A 20,176-nucleotide genomic window follows, 5' to 3' on the forward strand; every position below is an offset into this window, starting at 1 on the left:
CTTTTCCTACATGTACTATCTCATCAGTTACTTTATTTCTAAATAGTAACAACACCAAATGTTGAAATATTCCAGTCTCCTTTGCATTCCAGGCTTTGCATGTCAAATTGCCTGACATCTGTCCTTGGATTGCTCAATCCAAGTACGTCCATGATGTGCTCCAAAACCAGCTTATGCTGCCCATGTTTTCTCTACTTATTACCTGGTGCTAACTGTTGCCTATAAGTCATTCTTGATTCTTTCATTTCCTTTAAACTCATATCTAATCCATCAAATTCCCAGTAGGTTTATGATCAAAATATACTTTCAACCTATACATTTTCCTGGATCTCTTTAATTACTGCTACAGGTCTCTTAACACATCCCCCTTAGCCCTTCTATAATCTTGAGTACAAAATCTGCTTCAAATGTATATCAATTCCTGTTCCTCCTAAATCAGAACCCAGTGAAAAGTCATCTACTGTATTAGAATGAAATCAAAACTCATAATGACTTATAAGGCTGCCTAATCACTTATTCCTGTTTTTCATTCAGCCTGAACCCATGCCATCTTTCCCTTACTTCAGTATTTACATCAGCAAAAATTATATGGGTGGTTACTATGTGCAAAACACTCATAACCACTCTAGGGGAAAATGAGTCAGCCAGAAAACAAAAACAGAGAAAACATGAGAATTATAGGAAAGTGAGGAGGAAGGAAGACTGGCAGCATATGGTATCAATGAACCAGGTGTAGGGAATACTTCTGTAAGGGCAAGTTAATTGAAGACAGGTGTGTCCATTAGATTGGCCAACCTTGGTTTCACTGGTGACCTTAAGAGCAGTTTTTTTGTGGGGGGAGGGCAGGGGGATAGTGAGAATCAGTTGAAACAAATGAAAAGATAGAGAATTTCTGCTTATACAGCTTATAGAATATTTTTGTCACCAATCGCTGATTCTTTAAACCATGATTAACGTTACCTATTTTGATTTTAGGGAAGATATCAATGCTGCATTGCAAAGCACACAATATTAGGCAGCTCTGCGTAACATTTCTTCATTATGTTAAAGTTTTCATCTTCAGGTAGGCTGTCAGATGAGTAATACGAATAATACATGAATTTCTGAATGCAAATTTATCCAGACTCTAATTACCTTTTGGATCTCATCATGTTTTAGGTCCCTGCAAGTACGTAATGCTGAAAGTCATGTTCCTGTCCATCCCTACGAGACTTTGGAGGCACAGCTTCCCTCAGTGTTGGTTGATGAGCTCCATGGGTTACTCTTGTATATAGGACACCTATCAGAACTTCCCACTACGAATACAGGAGCATTTGTAAATCAAAACCAGACTAAGGTTTGATTTGTTACATTTAATTTTTGAAGTTTTTGTTTTCTTCTCACAGGTAATATTCATTCAAGAATGAGGGAAATTAGTCAAGGGTGTAGTTCTTGGACCAGACTGCATGAGTTGAAATACTGGCTCCTCCTTCTATTAATTATGTGCCATTGGGCAAATAGCACCTCTTGCTTCAGTATTCTCATCTGTGTAATTGGTTTAGCTTCCTGGAGTTATTGGGAGAATTGAATAAAGTGCATTAAGTGCTTAGAAATCATTTATGTTGAATCACTGATAGCTATTCTAATTTGTAACAGTGCAAATGCTTAAAAGTTTCAAAGCAAATAAAATAACCTTTTATGTTCTAAAATTCGTATCCTCTCTCCCATTGATCAAGGTATGGGCAAACCCTATTTTATTTTATCGGAAGAGTTAAGATCATCACCTTTAAAAAGTTAGGCTTTCAAAACACATTGTTATGTTTTCTGGCTTTTGAGATAGTTTCAGAATATGAATGTTTTGACCATGCCTGCCATTTTTTTTCTGTCTGTGACAATTATTCTCTCTGAATTTTGGCTTTTTAAAAAATTGTATTGTTAGCATGACCCAGCCTGTGGATGTATTGAACAAATTCTCCATAGGAAAATGTGAGCTTCTGTGAGTGACAGATTATAATTCCCCATGGGATTTCCTGAGTTCTATCTATTCTCTTTGACATCACCAATTCCTTCAGCTTTTAGGAATGAGTCTTTGCCAAAATACATAACGTACAATAAAGTGTTTATATTTCTGTGAAATTTAACAATTAAAAATCCAACTTTTCAGGGATCAATATATGTGATAATACAAGTAAATAGAGTTCCAGCTGTTTTCACAGGTGAATATGTCTAATCCATAGAAACCAATTAGGTAGTTGTTTTTAATCATGTCAATTAATAAAGATTCATGGATGGATTGTAAGGAGAAAGGTAATTTTCCTTTTTAGTTTCTGTAAATTGGACTGGCTTTTATTTTCTGAATATCCATTGACTGCTTAAGAAAAATAAAAATAATTTATCTAGAAGCAGAAATTAAAAGATCCATGCAAGGGTCCTCAACCTAAGGTTTACCTTTCATAGGCTTTTAATTAGACGGACTTGTTGAAAGTATAGGTTACTTTGAATGGAATCACCAGCACATAAACAAAATAGCCATACACTGAAATACTGTTCTGAAACATCAGCAAAACCAAAAAATCATGAAATAGCATCTTTCAAGACTTTACGTATTTCTTATGTTTTGCCTTTCTCATATGCAAGAAAATGCTTTAATTGGTATTCTTAGTTGAACATCTGTCTTTTATTCTTTTTAAGGGACTTTTTAAAGTTAGTAATATTATTTCTTGGTATTATGTATTACAAATATTTTCATTTATCTTTTTCAGCAATTAAGCTGACTTGCTAGGTACATCATTTTTTTCTGTAAAATTATATTTATCAATTTTTTTCTTTAATACAATTCCTATGCTCTTGTAAAATACATACTTTTAAATATTTATCTCTAATTCATCTTTTATTTATTTATTTTTTTTCTAATTCATCTTTTAAAAAATATACCTTGAAGTAGGAAATCTAGTATCTTGCAAATGAATAAGTTAATCATCCTGACTCCTACTGAATGACCTACACTTTCCCTGCTGATTTGAATGTGTGTCCACTCTTCTCTTCCTATGTTTGCAGTTTATTATCTATTCCTGAGCCAATGTTGTTTTACTAGTGTTTTATTTTGTTTGTATGTTTGATAAGGCAAGATCCCTCTCCATCATTCTTAGATGTCTTAATAAAAAAGCACAAATCATTGTATTTTAGTGAATCAAAATGTTGATTGGAGAAAATTTATTGATAACCTGCATGCACAGTAAAGAGCACTGACTTTTGAATGGAATAGAATTAGGTTTGAATCCTAAGGAATGAATTGAGGGGTAAATTTCTTCACCACTTTTAACTTTAGTTTCTTTATGGACGTGACAGTAGTGTCTTAAAATGATTTAAAAGTTCTCCTTAAAATATTTTATGGATGTTCCTAGGTATTCATTACATTTAAAACCATATTTCCTGGCTAAAGTCTAAAATAAAATCATGAAAATGATGTTTTAAAAAAATTCATTTACTGGTTTGCAGCTGTAGTAGAATATCTCTTGGTTGGTAGCTACCTTTACTATGCAAGTCTGTCCTGTTAAGCAGCCCCGAGGTGGGTCTGTCTGCAACATCAGTTAAGAGTATATCCTATATCCTACTTTTAAATATCTCTAGTGAAAAAAAGCCTCTTAACAAACAAGACAGAAGTTTCCCTTGCACTTTTGAATAGTGGTAGTTTAACTTGTGCTTAGGGAAGATTATTGTGACATGCTATAAAATACCTAATAAAGTATTATGAATTTTCAGTCACAGTTGATAATATCATTCACAGCTTTACCCACCATCATGGCATTTACTACATCTCCACCTAGATATCCATTGGCTGGTGCTGGAAATTCTTCACATGCTTGGTGAAAAATTGAGTAAGTTTATAGATTTCTGGTTTATGTCCTTTTTTTGAATCTAAACATGTTTAAATTGTTTTTTAAGATTATACAAGTAAGTGTTTTCTAGTTATTATTATTTTCAATCAAACAGTAATGAAACTAGAAAGTGAAGGTCTTAACTTCTTTTTTCTAGAGATAAGTACCGGAAAGAATGGTCCATTTATCCATCCATCCGTACTTATTGTTAGTATACATACATAGAAACATATATAGGTAGAATTTTTGTTTTTGTTTCTAACCACAAGTGGTGTCATATTGTTCTGTGGAGGGTATTATTTAATAGTGCTTTTAGAGATCTGTTCATGTTAGTACATACAGTTTGACTTGATTCATTTGTTATAGATCTTATGGACCTATCATAATTTTAGCCAACTCTTTTTTAATATTTGTTATTTCTGTTTAATATTACAAATTACATTTCACTGAGCATCCTTGTGTGTATATACATCTTCAAATACTTGTACAGGCTATTTTGTACAATAGGTTTTTGGAATCGAAGTAGCATATTGCACTTCTAATATTGTATATGCTGCTCTGGTGTTGTATAATAAGTTTCCCCAATTTTATACACTTAACCATGAGCATATCTTTGCCTCATACTCTTGCCAGTAGTAGCTATTATTATTTCTATTTTTTGCCAACTTATATGTGAAAAATGATATTGAATCTGTTTTGTAATTTCCTGATTATCAGTGAAGTTGAGCATCTTTAATTTTATTATCTTTATATTTGCTTTATTAATTTGTTCATTATATTTTGCAAAGCATATATTGCATTACTTTTTGTTTCAGTCTTTCCTGTTTTTCTTTAATTTGAAGTAGTTTGTATATATTATGGATGGTAAAATTTTATTTCACATGTTGCCTATTTATTCTTGGTCTTGTTCTTTATAAATATTATCTAGTTGTAAATTATTAATTATTTGGGTTTTAAAGACATTCTGTACCTCAGTACCCATTTTTCAAATGAATTAATGCAAAAATACATATATATATATATATACGTGTGTATATGTGAGCACTTACATGGATACATATGAACATAGAATTGTATACACAAATGTCATTTCCTCTCTCATGTCGACTCTACTTCAAATAATATTTTTTTAAAGCAGTAGTTAGGTGAACTTACTCTGACACAGGTACAAATTTTGGTATCTGTTACCTTGGTTTGTCCTATTTCATGCCAAAAAACAATTACACATGGTTAGTTTATCAGTATTTGTTAAAAGAAGACTGTTTTAAAGGCATTATTGGTTAGAAATATAGGTAAAGATTTTCTATATTTACCTTCTTATATATTTTTTTCTTTTGTTGCATTGTTGCTCTTTAGATGGCCATATTAAGGAAAGAAAATCTATTAAACAGTATTTGGGAGGATTGAAACATCACTGCTCATATAAGAAAGCAATTGTTTTCACATTTAACTTTTATTTGCAGAAAAAAATGTCTTTTAACTGTTTCTGTTGCAGTTGTGTTATGTTAATTTAAAGGTGTACAGTCCCTTCCTTCTGAATTAGTAAAATCTGCTGTAGTTTTAAACAGAATTTATTTCATTTTTAGAACAAGTTGTATATAGTCATCAGTTTATGAATCTGGCAGGTGACAATTTAACCAATGTCAGCTTGTTTGAAGAACATTGTGAAAATCTTCTTTGTGATTTAATAAACCTGTCCCTCAACAGGTATGACAAGGTAATGCCTTAAGAGTTTATTTGCATTTTTGGTATTTAATGACAATAGTCAGGACTTAATGAGTGTGGTTTGTTCTATAAGAATTTAACCTAAAATGATTTATTTGTTAATTCTTCTAATTTTATATTTACTTTTATTTGGGAGTTGGTTGGGAAAAGAATTTGAGTTAAACATTTAAAACAGGCTAGAATTAGTGTCTTAGAGCTTTTTTTTTAAACACTTTTCTATTGGTCAAGTAAATAAAACAATGTTTATGATGATTGGAAATTTCTCTTCAAATAGAGACCAGCCCTTTAATAATCTGTTGTTATATAACAAAATAAATGAGTACTTAGCTAAAGTTAGTTGACACATTTAAAGAGCGGTTTTGTTTGCTTGTTTTCATAAAAGGTCTAGAATTGGGGGACATTATGTGTTTTTACTAAATTACTTATCATAGTGCTTAAAGCAGTGCTTTAAAAGTGCTATGGTATACATTTATTTTCAGTCAGTGGAAGTCTGTTGACTGTCAGAACTTCAGGTTACAAGCATAACTGTTACCTATGGGAAATTGGGATTTTTAATTTTTTAAAATTTAGATCATGTTTTATGTATTGTCTAAATCTAGTCTGTATTTATAATGTAATTAGTAGGTTAACTAGATATGATAAAGTAATATCTTGATGGTTATTTTACTATGTTATGTTAGAAAATTGTATAATATGGGAAATAATGAACACTTGAATATCAGAAGTCTGGCTGTCCTTGAAAATATAGTGCATATTCTCTGTATGCCACTTGAGGGTATATTTAGGAGCATTGAGAATATGTTTGTTACAAAAATGATAAAATTGTCTAATCTTTATGAATTCCTAATAAATTTGCTTAATTATAAAAAGTTTTAGTCTCAATTACAGTGAATTTAAACTTATTTTCTAATCATTTTCTTAGAAATCTTTTTATTTGGCTGATGGATTAGATCAAGGTTTGGAAACCATGACCCGTAGCCAAATCTAGCACATCAACTTTTTGTAAATAAAGTTTTACTGGAACACATTCCCATCCTATTCATCCATTGTCTATGACTAAAGTTGCAGAACAATGGCAGAGTTGAGTAGTTGTAGCAAAGGCTATTTCACTATTAAAGACTCTAACATTTACTGTCTAGCCCTTTAAAGAACAACTTTGTTCTCCGTTGGACTAGATGATTAAAGCAGTTTTTTTTTTTTTAAGTTGGGAATAAATTCATTGTGTACTTTTGTTTTTACATGGAAATTTATTTTAAAAGTTAATGAAATGATATGTTTTTTATAAGCAATTTTATATAATTGAGCATAAATTTTAAGTCATCAAAATCAATCTTTTAAAACATTTGAGGGGAGATATGTGGCATGTAAAATTCTGCTATCTTGTAATTTACTCTTTTTGGTTCTTTTCTGAAGGTTAGGCCTTCTGAGGCATTAATGAGTCACCATTGCCCATGTCCATGCATTAAAGAATTATGGGTTCTACTCATTCACCTCCTTAATCACAGAAGTAAATGGTCTCTCTCAGAAGTAAGTTATAAAACTATTAGTTATTGTTACTAACCCTTATATTGAATTTATGCAGTTGGTTTGGCAAAAAAAAATCTTACAAAGTTGTTTTCTTTATAAACAGCACTGAATACTAAATACTTACTGTATTTTTAACCCTAAATTGGCAATATGAAAAATCTAGGACAGGTATGAGATTTGACTCATAATTTTATCTTCTCAAGTTCTTTTTTTCTTCTATTAAGAATCCGTTAGGCTAAAGTACTTTAAAAATGCTCTTGTAATTCAAGAAACATTTAGTCAGGAAATGAGGCAGATTTAGATTTATTAATCAATTTTACAGTATCTTATTTCAAGGAAGGAGAAAGAAAAACACAAAGGGGAAGGTGGCAAATTTTATTTTACCTCACTTTGAATCAGTCTTCAGAATGGGACTTTATTTTATTTCAAGTGTTCTGGATTGGGGAAAAGAGAAATAGCCATATGCAGAAGTATACAATTAATTGTGAAATGATACTTAAAGAAAGTGGTTTATATGTTCTTATTCAGGTAGGAGTTTAGAATGATTTCTTCCTTATTTTCAAGACTTTTTGCCTAAATTAAAAAAAAAAAACTCCTCTGTAGCTCTCTGAGTCAGAAGCTCAATTGAGCTTTAAATTTCCTTAAAGACACTACAAATTCAGGGAAAAGTAACAAGAACAAGAGATACCATTCCTATTAGAATGACCAAAATTGGGAACACTGACAACTCTAAATGCTGTTGAGAATGTGAAACAATAGAAACTTATTCATTGTGGTAGAGATATAGAATGGTACAGCCCCTTTGGAAGACATTTTGCCCTGTTCTTACAAACCTTAGTGTGGTCTTAACACATTGATCCAACAGTTGTGTTCCTTAGTATTTACCCAGTGAAAACGCATGTCAGCATAGAAACCTGCACATAAATGTTTATAGCAGCTTAATTTATCAATTATTTTATAATTGCCAAAACTTGGAAGCATCCAAGATATCCTTCAGTAGGTAAATGGATAAAGTGTGGTATATTCAGACAATGGAATATTATTTAGCACTAAAAAGAAATTAGCTATCAAGCCATGAAAAGACATGATGGTGGAGATAGTCACTCAGTGGTGTCTGACTCTTAGAATCCCATGGACTGTAGCCCACCAGGTTCCTCTGTCCATGGGATTTCCCAGGCACATTGGAGTGGGTTGCCATAGGAACCTTAAATGCATATTACTAAGTGAAAGAAGCTAGGCTGAAAGGTTACACAATGTATGATTCCAACTACATGACATTCTTTAAAAGCCAAAACTGAAAACAGTAAAAAGATCATTGGCTTCTAGGGGTGGGCAGAACATAGGGGACTTTTAGGACAGTGAAAATATTCTATATAATTTTAATAATAAATTTTAATAACATTGGAGACAGAAGAGATTAAAAGCATTCTGACAGAAAAATGCTGCTTTGAAAAGAGTGGCAATTAGACTGGCAGCTGATTTCTCAACAGCCATAGAGGCCAGTGGGAATGGTATCATCATTTTACTAAAACAAACTAATTTTCAACATACAATTCTTCATCCAGCACAGTCTTTCAAGACTTGGATGAAACAGTTTTCAATGAAGCAAAATTAAAGGGAATCCTGAAAGATAAGTTTAGTAGAATAATAATAATGCCAAAGTGAAAAGGAAGGTTATTTGAGCTATAGGAAGGGAGTAATGAAAGTGGTAAATGTTGTGTATAAATTATAATCGAGTGGGGTTAAGAAATAAAGTACACAGTAATACTAGCTTATAAATTGGGTGGGGCATAAATGAGAATTTTAAAGTCTTTGTTTAGTCCAAGAGAAAAGCAAGATATATGTGAACTTACCGAGATATTTGAATGTATGCTGTTGTTTCTAGGGTATCACTAAAAGAAAAAAGTAGATTATTTAACTTGCAGCCTGATAAAGGGGAAAATAGTGAAATTGTCAACCCAAAAGAAGGCAGGAAGGAGGTGTAGATGGGAAAAGTAGGTGTATAAATAGAAATATAGAATAAGGTGATAGATTTAAAACTAAATTTGAGTCATTACAGTAACTGCAAATGGACTACTAATTGCTCATTTAAAACATATACTGTCAAAGACTGTAAGCTGTTTATAAGAGAATCTAAAACAAAGTTTAGAAGAATTTGGAACTGATAGTAAAAGATATGACAAGATATATATCAAGTTATTAAACAATGGAAACAAGCTACATGAGAATACAAACACACAAATAAAGATGAAGCCAGACAACATGTAATTAAGGCTTGTATATTTAAGTGGCAAAATTTACAAAACTAGGGAATGATAAAGAAGTCAGAATAATGGTTACCCCTGGATGGAAGAAGATGTGGGAGTTGCAAGAGCTAGTCATTTTCTAGTTTTTAACCTGTGTATTTTTATTATTCTCTAAGTTTTACATATGTGTTTTGTATTCTTTTGTATTTCCTTATAAATATGAAGGAAAAAACCCAAATCAAGATTTCTGGATCAGTGTCTGAATTTAACTAAATCATAATACCTCTGTTTCCATAGTCATTTTGGAACTGGTTGAATAAACTACTCAAAACACTTCTTGAAAAATCAAATGACCAGAGAAGATCTGTGCTTATAGTCCAGCCCAGGGACCCATTGGGTTTTAGTTGGTGGATTATTACTCATGTAGCATCATTTTATCAGTTCGATCGCCATGGAACACCAGATGAAATGGTAAGATTTTATGTTTTTAAACTTTCTTAAATTATTGTTAATACATTTTTTTGGTAAACAAATTAGAAAGTGAGCAGAAACAATAATTTAACAAGCTTTTGAAATTAGACATGCTGGATCTTTCTAAATCTTTAAAAAGTGATAACTAAAATCTCTTAAGATTGCCAAAAGGAAAGCCTACATCTCCAGAAATGAGTTAGAGAAGTTTTGGGGGAAGATACTTTAATCTGTTAAACAACCATGAAGTTTACTTCAAATAAAAAAACAGATTTTAACTAGTATGTAAGTTTCTAGTTCGAAACATTTTTTTCATTTAAAAAGTGCTATGAAATAAAACCAGCTGGTTGATGTATTCATTTGAAACCTTATTTGTATATAAGTTCTTCCATCTTCAGAAGTAGTATAGTATTGTATAAACCCATTAGTTCCATAAAGTAAGCATCTAGAATCTTGAAACCAATGTGTCTATATTTTCAAAATTGGTCTTTTTTTCTGGGGATGATTACAAAGCTGTCTGATCAACAGGCCTACTCTGTGAGCTTGTAAAAATTCAGATTTTTTAAAATCTGGAGATCCTGTTTTAGTACTATAATTTGGTCTGGAGTTTGGGAGTTCTTATTTTTGAAAAGCTCCGTGATTCTCCATCAGGTATGGAAACCACTGCTTTATGAAACGTGTTCCTTGATGGACTTCACATATTTTTCTCTTTTTGGTATACTGGACAGAGCCCAGAAATTATCCATGGAATCTGAGGGTCAGTTAGTGTTGACATAGTGTTGTAGAAATGGAAAGGGCCTTAAGAGGGCCTCCAAGTGATCCCTTAATAATAAAAGATCCTTTAGGAGAGCCCAAGATAAAGTAAGTTAAGTCAGAAAGTGCTCTGACAAGTCCATATACTGCTCAGTTTCAGTGTATTTAAGCATTTTACTGACTCTTTGAGAGAGAATAATAGAATGAGCTTCTCAGAGAAAGATCGTATGTCCTTTGTTTATGCTTGTGAGTCCTTCCCATACTGGTGTATGGAAAATGATAAATGCTATTATTACTGTAGAAGTGCTCTTATTGAGTATCTTAATGGAGTTAATATGGTTATGTTTCACTTCTTTTAGTTCTTAAAATACTAGAACAACAAAGAACTCAAAAAATTTACCTATAATTCAAAGGTCTTTGCATAAGCATTTTTATTTCTCTTACCTTAATTCTTCCAAATACATATTTCTGATTTTAAATCACTGTAAATGAATATGGCAATTAGTTAAGCACTTCATGAGTTCCTGTTGAGTGGCTATCATAATAATAGGTGCCCATGATAGGATACTCATGAAATAAATTGTGCTGCCTCTTCAAGTAATATGCTTTCAAGTTATTAATGCTTGCTGAAACTGCCATTAACACTTACTTCAATAAGCAGTACATTTTAGTAGTGGTTGATATTGACCCCCACATACTCCCAGTATGGTAGGTAATCTAGCCACATTAATATATATCATTACTCTTACTATTGTAGTGTTGAATTGTACTGGTACAACCCTCAGTTGCCATTGCTGAAATTACTCTTCTATTTCATACAGAGAACTCCATAGGACATTATTGCTTTTATTAGCTCTGGATCAGGATAGTGAAAGAATTGTCTGTATTTAGAATAGATTAACCTACGTCTATTTGTAAGGCCTCCCCAGACAGCCATTTTGCTTTTTTGCATTTCTTTTCCATGGGGATGGTCTTGATCCCTGTCTCCTACACAATGTCACAAACCTCAGTCCATAGTTCATCAGGCACTCTTATCAGATCTAGTCCCTTAAATCTATTTCTCACTTCCACTGTATAATCATAAGGGATTTGATTTAGGTCATACCTGAATGGTCTAGTGGTTTTCCCTACTTTCTTCAATTTAAGTCTGAATTTGGCAATAAGGAGCTCATGATCTGAGCCACAGTCAGGTCCCAGTCTTGTTTTTGCTGACTATATAGAGCTTCTCCATCTTTGGCTGCAAAGAATATAATCAATCTGATTTTGGTGTTGACCATCTGGTGATGTCCATGTGTAGAGTCTTCTCTTGTGTTGTTGGAAGAGGGTGTTTGTTACGACCAGTGCATTTTCTTGGCAAAACTCTATTAGTCTTTGCCCTGCTTCATTCCATATTCCAAGGCCAAATTTGCCTGTTACTCCAGGTGTTTCTTGACTTCCTACTTTTGCATTCCAGTCCCCTCTAATGAAAAGGACATCTTTTTTGGGTGTTAGTTCTAAAAGGTCTTGTAGGTCTTCATAAAACTGTTCAACTTCAGCTTCTTCGGCGTTACTGGTTGGGGCGTAGACTTGGATTACTGTGATATTGAATGGTTTGCCTTGGAAACGAACAGAGATCATTCTGTCATTTTTGAGATTGCATCCAAGTCCTGCATTTCGGACTCTTGTTGACCATGATGGCTACTCCGTTTCTTCTGAGGGATTCCTGCCTGTAGTAGTAGATATAATGGTCATCTGAGTTAAATTCACCCATTCCAGTCCATTTCAGTTTGCTGATTCCTAGAATGTCGACATTCACTCTTGCCATCTCGTGTTTGACCACTTCCAATTTACCTTGATTCACGGACCTGACATTCCAGGTTCCTATGCAGTATTTCTCTTTACAGCATTGGACCTTGCTTCTATCACCAGTCACGTCCACAACTGGGTATTGTTTTTGCTTTGGCTCCATCCCTTCATTCTTTCTGGAGTTATTACTCCACTGATCTCCAGTAGCATATTGGGCACCTACTGACCTGGGGAGTTCCTCTTTCAGTATCCTATCATTTTGCCTTTTCCTACTGTTCATGGGGTTCTCAAGGCAAGAATACTGAAGTGGTTTGCCATTCCCTTCTCCAGTGGACCACATTCTGTCAGACCTCTCCACCATGACCCGCCCGTCTTGGGTGGCCCTACGCGGCATGGCTTAGTTTCATTGAGTTAGACAAGGCTGTGGTCCTAGTGTGATTAGATTGACTAGTTTTCTGTGATTATGGTTTCAGTGTGTCTGCCCTCTGACGCCCTCTTGGCAGCACCTACCGTTTTACTTGGGTTTCTTACTTTGCCAACAAAGGTCCATCTAGTCAAGGCTATGGTTTTTCCAGTGGTCATGTATGGATGTGAGAGTTGGACTGTGAAGAAAGCTGAGTACCGAAGAATTGATGCTTTTGAACTGTGGTGTTGGAGAAGACTCTTGAGAGTCCCTTGGACTGCAAGGAGATCCAACCAGTCCATTCTGAAGGGGATCAGCCCTGGGTGTTCTTTGGAAGGAATGATGCTAAAGCTGAAACTCCAGTACTTTGGCCACCTCATGCGAAGAAGAGTTTACTCATTGGAAAAGATTCTGATGCTGGGAGGGATTGGGGGCAGGAGGAAAAGGGGACGATAGAGGATGAGATGGCTGGATGGCATCACCGACTCGATGGACGTGAGTTTGAGTGAACTCCAGGAGATGGTGATGGACAGGGAGGCCTGGCGTTCTGCGATTCATGGGGTTGCAAAGAGTCGGACATGACTGAGTGACTGAACTGAACCCAACCTATGTCTTTTAATATTGCCAGTAGTTCTTTTATGATTTGATTTGCTTTTGTCAAGATACATATTTTTTTAATCTTAATCTTTAAAATTATGTAGAAGTTCTAGAGAGATTTAGAGGAAAGAGAACCATGTGTTAGTTGCTCAGCCGTGTTCGGCTCTTTGCAACTCCATGGACTGTAGCCCGCCAGGCTCCTCTGTCCATGGAATTCTCCAAGCAAGAATACTAGAATAGGTTGCCATTTCCTGCTCCAAAAGAGAGCCAGAGTATTTGGGGAAAAAACTACTTTTATATAATAAAAATAATAAAGATGTGTCATACATGTGTATATATATCAAATAGATTCTGCCTTTATTCATGAGTCCTCAAAGAGTTTCAGACATTTCTTGGTTTCTTAATGGCTTTAAAAGAAACACTCAAACTCTCCAGTTAATGATAGTTTTCTTTAGGGTTGATACCTTCAGCATTTTGCATTTGCAAAGTGTTTAATATCTCAGAGTGACTATTTGGTTTTTATCTCAATGAAGTGTAATGAAGTAGGCTAGAGATTAGTATTATATCCATTTTACAGTTAAAGAGACTGAGGTACATAGTAGTTGTACTGTGTACAACCAAAAAACAGTAGCTACTAAAATAGTTGCTACTAATAAAAAATAACAACCTATTTTTTATTACTTAGATAAATTCAGTATTAGGGACTGTCTGAGGACTTTATCTTATGGATAGGTCTCTGGGAAGGTTACCATGTATATCAATTTGCCAGGGACAATCCCAGTTTGTGTCCATTTCTCCCTTATTCCCCATCTGGTTAGTTTTTCTCCCTTTATTCTCAAAAGTTTCTCAATTTGGTTTATAAATCATATAATTATTTTAATCTCTGATCATAAGGATATATTAACTCATTCTTTCAGAGATTATATAAGATGTTAATTTGTGTCTGCTGCTGCTGCTAAGTCGCTTCAGTCGTGTCCGACTCTGTGCGACCCCATAGACGGCAGCCCACCAGGCTCCCCCGTCCCTGGGATTCTCCAGGCAAGAACACTGGAGTGGGTTGCCATTTCCTTCTCCAATGCATGAAAGTGAAAAGTGAAAGGGAAGTCGCTCAGTCGTGTCCGACTCTTTGGCGACCCCGTGGACTGCAGCCCACCAGGCTCCTCTGTCCAGGGATTTTCCAGGCAAGAGTACTGGAGTGGGGTGCCATTGCCTTCTCTGAATTTGTGTCTGAGAGCTACTTAAAGAGTTTTGAAAATTATCTGAATTTCTTTTCTCCTTATGGTGTATTAGCATAGCCAGCTACTGTATGGAGAATGGTTATGCATTGATCATGCTTTATTTCACTAAAGAATTACCTGGTGTGAGAGGATGATAGAAAGCAACAGTGATTAGTCATATATTCTGCAGCGGAGAACTACCTCCAGTCTTGTGATAATCATAAAGATGTTTCAGTTTTTAAATGTAAACTGCTTTGCCCTGAAGGTTAACGTGAAATCTTTCTTTTTTAGGTCGATTTCACATATGGTTAATTTTTTTTTTTAAGTTTTTGTAAACTAGACATTAGCTGTATGTGTATTTAAATAAAAACTTGCCAATTGCTTAATACTGGCTTATAAGAAAAATTTGGTATCTCACTTTTCATTGTCGAGGCTTTATATATTCATATATTTCTGTTTAATGCTTATCTCCCAACATAGATGTGTTATCTTCTTACAACCCCAGCCATGTGTTTTGCTTTTATTCTTTAGAAATACAGTTGATTTCTAGTGTTTGAGGTATACAGAAAAGTGATTCAGTTATATGTATTCTTTTTCATATTCCATTCCATTATACATTATTACAAGATACTGAATATAGAGTTCCCTGTGCTATATAGTAGATCCTTGTTATCTATTTTATATGTAGTAGTGTATATCTGTTAATCCTGTATTCCAAATTCATATCTTCCCCCTTTCTCCTTTGGTAACCATAAGCTTGTATTCTATGTCTGTGAGTCTATTTCTTTTTTGTCAATAAGTTCATTTGTATCATTTTTTTAAGATTCCACATGTAAGTGATATATAATATTTGTCTTTCTCTGACTTATTTCACTTAGTATGATCTCTAGGTCCATCTGTGTTGCTGGAAATGGCATTATTTCATTCTTTTTTATGGCTGAGTAATACTTCTTTGTGTGTATGTAGACACACACAACATCTTCTTTATCCATTCATCTGTAGATGGACGTTTGGGTTGCTTCCATGTCTTGGCTGTTGTAAATAGTGCTACTATGAACATTGGGGTATGTGTATTTTTTTGAATTAGTTTTTGTCTTTTCTGGTATATGCTCAGGAGTGGGATTGCTGGATCATATGGTAACTGTTATTTTTACTTTTATAAAGACTGAAGACTCCTTACTGTTCTCCATAGCGACCATACCAATTTACATTCCCACCAACAGTATAGGAGGATTCTCTCTTCTCGGCACCCTCTCCACCATTAATTATTTGTAGACTTTTTGATAAAGGCTGTTCTGACTCATGTGAGGTGATACCTGATTATAGTTTTGATTTGTATTTCTCTAATAATTCGTAATATTGAGCATCTTTTCGTGTGACGGTTAGCCATCTGTTTGTCTTCTCTAGAGAAATGTCTGTATAGGTCATCTGCCCAGTTTTTGATTGAGTGTTTGGTTTTTTGATATTGAGCTATGTGAGTTGTTTGTATATTTTGGAAATGAATCTCTTGTTAGTCACATCATTTGCAAATATTTTCTCCCATTCTATTACTTTGCTGTACAATAGCTTTTAAGTTTAACTAGCTCTCATTTGTGTATTTTTGTTTTTGTTTCCATTACTATAGGAGATGGATCCAAAAAAACATTGCTGTGATTTATGTCAGAGTGTTCCTGTATTTTATGGTATCTGGTCTTCCATGTAGGTCTTTATTCCGTTTTGAATTTATGTTAGTATATGGTGTTAAGAGAATGTTCTCAGTTCATTCTTTTATATGCAGCTGCCCAGTTTCCCCAGCACTGGTTGTTGAACAGGCTGTTTTCTCCATTGTATATTCTTTTGTCATAGATTAGATGACCAGAAGTGTGGGGGTTTATTTCTGGACTTTATCCTATTCCATTGATCTATATTTCTGTTTTTGTGCCAGTACCACATTTTTTAAAAAATTATTTATATAGGTCTCTTATAATCTGGAGTCAGGGCACATGATTTCTCTAATTCCATTCTTTTTTCTCAAGATTGTTTTGGCTATTCGGGGTCTTTTGTGTTTCCATACAAATAAAATTTTTTTGGTTCTTGTTCTGTAAACAGTGACATGAGTAATTTGATAGGGATCGCATGAGTAATTTGATAGGTAATCTGTAGATTGCCATGGGTAGTAGAGTCATTTTGACAATGTTGATTTCTTCCAGTTAAAAGTGGTGAGAGTAGGCATCCTTGCCTTGCTCCTAATGAGTGTTACCTCTTACAATTTTAATCACCTATTTTAAAAGCAAATATAGTTTAAAGAGAATAATTACTTTGGGACATTACAGGGATCATCAGTACAATCAGTTTGGCTAGCTTGTTCTTGTCTTTGAAACTTTTGGAATAGTGATTAGATAAAGGTGTGAAATACATCCTTAAAATGAGCATTGCTTCAGGTTACCTAGTTGGCTGGACGTGGAGACTCAGTTCAGTTCAGTTGCTCTTGTGTCCGACTCTTTGTGACCCCCTGGACTGCAGCAGACCAGGCTTCCCTGTCCGTTACCAACTCCCGGAACTTGCTTAAACTCATGGCCATTGAGTCATTTATGCCATCAAGCCATTAAATCCTCTATTGCCCCCTTTTTCTCCTGTCCTCAATCTTTCCTAGCATCCTGGGTCTTTTCCAGTGAGTCAGCTCTTTGCATCAGGTGGCCAAAGTATTGGAGCTTCAATTTCAGCATCAGTCCTTCCAATGAGCATTCAGGGTTGATTTCCTTTAGGATTGACTGGTTTGATCTCCTTGTTGTCCAAGGGACTCCCCATTATTCTTCTCCAGCACCACAATTTGAAAGCATCAATTCTTGGGCGCTCAGCCTTCTTTATGATCCAACACTCACATCCGTATATGACTACTGGAAAAAACATAGCATTGACTGTACAGACCTTTGTTTACAAAGTGATGTCTCTGCTTTTTAATATACTGGCTAGGTTTGTCATAGCTTTTCTTCCAAGGAGCAAACGTCTTTTAATTTTGTGACTGCAGTTACCATCCACAGTGATTTTGGAGCCTAAGAAAATCAAGTCTGTCACTTTCCATTGTTTCCCCATCTATTTGCCATGAAGTGATGGGACTGGGTGCCATGGTTTTAATTTTTTGAAACGAAACTAAACTGTTAGCATCAATGTGTGATGGTATGCAGGGGAATTTTGAGCATTAACTTGCTAGTATGTGAAATGAGCACAACCGTACAGTAGTTTGAATATTTGGCACTGATTTCTTTGAGTTTGGAATGAAAACTGACCTTTTCCAGTCCTGTGGCCATTGCTGAGTTTTCCAAATTTGCTGGCATATTGCTTGTAGTACTTTAACAGCATCATCTTTTAGGATTTGAAATAGCTCAGCTGGAATTCAGTCACCCTCACTAGCTTTGTAGTAATGCTTCCTAAGGCACACTTGACTGCGTACTCCAGGATGTCTGGCTCTAGGTGAGTGACTACACCATCGTGGTTATCTGGGTCGTTAATACCTTTTTTATACAGTTCTTGTATGTATTCTTGCCACCTCTTCTTAATCTCTTCTGTTAGGTCCTCGCTGTTCTGTCCTTTGTTGTACCCATCTTTGCATGAAATGTTCTTTTGGTATCCAATTTTCTTGATGAGATCTCCTGACTTTGCCATTCTGTTGTTTTGCTCTATTTCTTTGCATTGTTCACTTAGAGCTCTTATCTTTTCTTGCTATTCTTTGGAACTCTGTATCTTTCCTTTTCTCCTTTGCCTTTCACTTCTCTTCTCTTCTCAGCTATTTGTGAAACATCTTCCGAAAACCAGTTTGCCTCTTTGCATTTCTTTTTGTTTGGGATGGTTTTGGTCACCCCCTCCTGTACAGTGTTACAAACCTCCATCCATAGTTCTTGAGGCACTCTATTGGCAATGCCTTGAATCTGTTTGTCACTTCCCACTGTATAATCGTAAGGGATTTGATTTAGGTCATACCTGAATGGTCTGGTGGTTTTCCCTACTTTCTTCAATTTAAGTCTTGATTTTGCAATAAGGAGCTCATGATCTAAACCACAGTTAGCTCCAGGTCTTGTTTTTGCTGACTGTATAGAGCTTCTCTGTTTTCACCTGCAAAGAATATATAATCAGTCTGATTTCAGAATTGACCATCTGATGATGTCCATGTAGTTCTCTTTGGTCCAGGGCAAATTCTGTACTACATGTTTTTTCCTGATAAATATTTTGCATGTACTTTATTTACATAAATATATTTGAGAAAACCAATAATTCCTTTCTAAAAACTACATCATTGTACAATACTAGTTATCTACTGATGTGGAACAAAATTTTGCTCCTTAAAAGAATGAACATCTCACACAGTTCTTGAGGGTCTGACATCCAGTAGAAGCCTAGGTGGGTTGTTCTGGCTCAGAATCTCGTGAGTTTGTAATCAAGCTGTCCCCTGGGACCTCAATCTCTAGGGCTGGAGGGTTTACTTCTCGCTAACCTTGACAGAAGGCCTTAATTACCCATCATGTAAGCCTCTTTGGTACTGTTCTTAGCATAACTTTTCCCAGTAGTCAGTGAGAGAGATTGTCATTAAGACAGAATCTTCAATGTCCTTTAATCTTGGGAGTGACATACTTTCAGTACTATTAGTGCTGGTATTCTTCTATTAACTCTGGTTAATAGACCAACTCTGGTACAGTGTGGGAGGGGATTGAATAAGGGCATGAATTCCCAGAAGCAGAGATCACTAGGGGCTGTCTTAGAGCTGGCTACCATAGTCACTAAGCACCTTTATTAAGGAAATACTTGTTCAATAATTTCTTGTAGTTAGCATCCATCTTATATGAGCATTATCCAGCCACTTAAAATCTGAATGTGCTTTAACTTTTTATTGGTCACTGGAGTTCATCCTTATGAACAGCATGGATGCTATGATAGGGATAGGAGGGTGTGAGGAAACTCTTTGCCTTTATTCTTTAAGGCCTCTGGCTTAGCTTTCTGAGGTCTCAGGCTTGCTTTTGTACCTTTTGTTCTTCCCTTGTTTGAAACTAGCTGTGATTTGCATCTTTGTGAATGTACTTTCTTTGCTTCTGGTTTTGACCAGTATCCACATATCCAAATCTTTAGGAACTGAATATCAAGTGAACTAGCATGCGTGCTCAGTCGTGTCCAGCTCTTTGCGACCCCGTGGGCTATAACCTACCAGGCTCCTCTGTCCGTGAGATTCTCCAGGCAAGAATACTGGTGTGGGTTGCCATTTCATCCTTCAGGGGGTCTTCCTGACCTGGAGATCAAATCTGGTTTTTCTGCACTGCAGGCAGATTCTTTACCACTGACCCACCTGGGAATCAAGTGAACCAGGCATCCTGTGAAAAGTTCCTCTAGGTTTTTCCTTGGGAAAAGTAGAGTTGTTCTTATTGCTTAGCCTTTGTGATGTTGGCTTTTTGAGTCGTTTTTATCTTTCTTCTTTATTGTAGAGGCTTCTGGATAGTTCAGGTTGCCTGGTAAGTGACCACTGGCTAAATGAGGTACCAAGCGTGTAAAAGTTGTTTTACAATAAATTTTTTAGTTACTTGTTTACTAGAGTAGACCATTTTGAGGCCGTTAGCATAAAACAAAGGTAAAAAT

General features: G+C 35.1%; 1 protein-coding gene across 3 annotated transcripts in view; it reads left to right on the plus strand.

The window, feature by feature from the left end:
* The window catches only part of MMS22L (MMS22 like, DNA repair protein), a 129,647-nt gene that overhangs the window by 10,187 nt on the left and 99,284 nt on the right, over positions 1 to 20,176 (plus strand). For all 3 annotated transcript variants that reach the window (XM_061427772.1, XM_061427773.1, XM_061427774.1), the window contains 6 exons: positions 976 to 1,063; positions 1,159 to 1,336; positions 3,767 to 3,857; positions 5,444 to 5,574; positions 6,996 to 7,109; positions 9,653 to 9,826. In XM_061427772.1, the coding sequence (XP_061283756.1) occupies positions 976 to 1,063; positions 1,159 to 1,336; positions 3,767 to 3,857; positions 5,444 to 5,574; positions 6,996 to 7,109; positions 9,653 to 9,826 (776 nt within the window). The remainder of the gene's footprint in view (positions 1 to 975; positions 1,064 to 1,158; positions 1,337 to 3,766; positions 3,858 to 5,443; positions 5,575 to 6,995; positions 7,110 to 9,652; positions 9,827 to 20,176) is intronic.

This window comes from Bos javanicus, chromosome 9 (genome assembly GCF_032452875.1).
Source record: "Bos javanicus breed banteng chromosome 9, ARS-OSU_banteng_1.0, whole genome shotgun sequence".
Taxonomy (NCBI): Eukaryota; Metazoa; Chordata; class Mammalia; order Artiodactyla; family Bovidae; genus Bos; species Bos javanicus.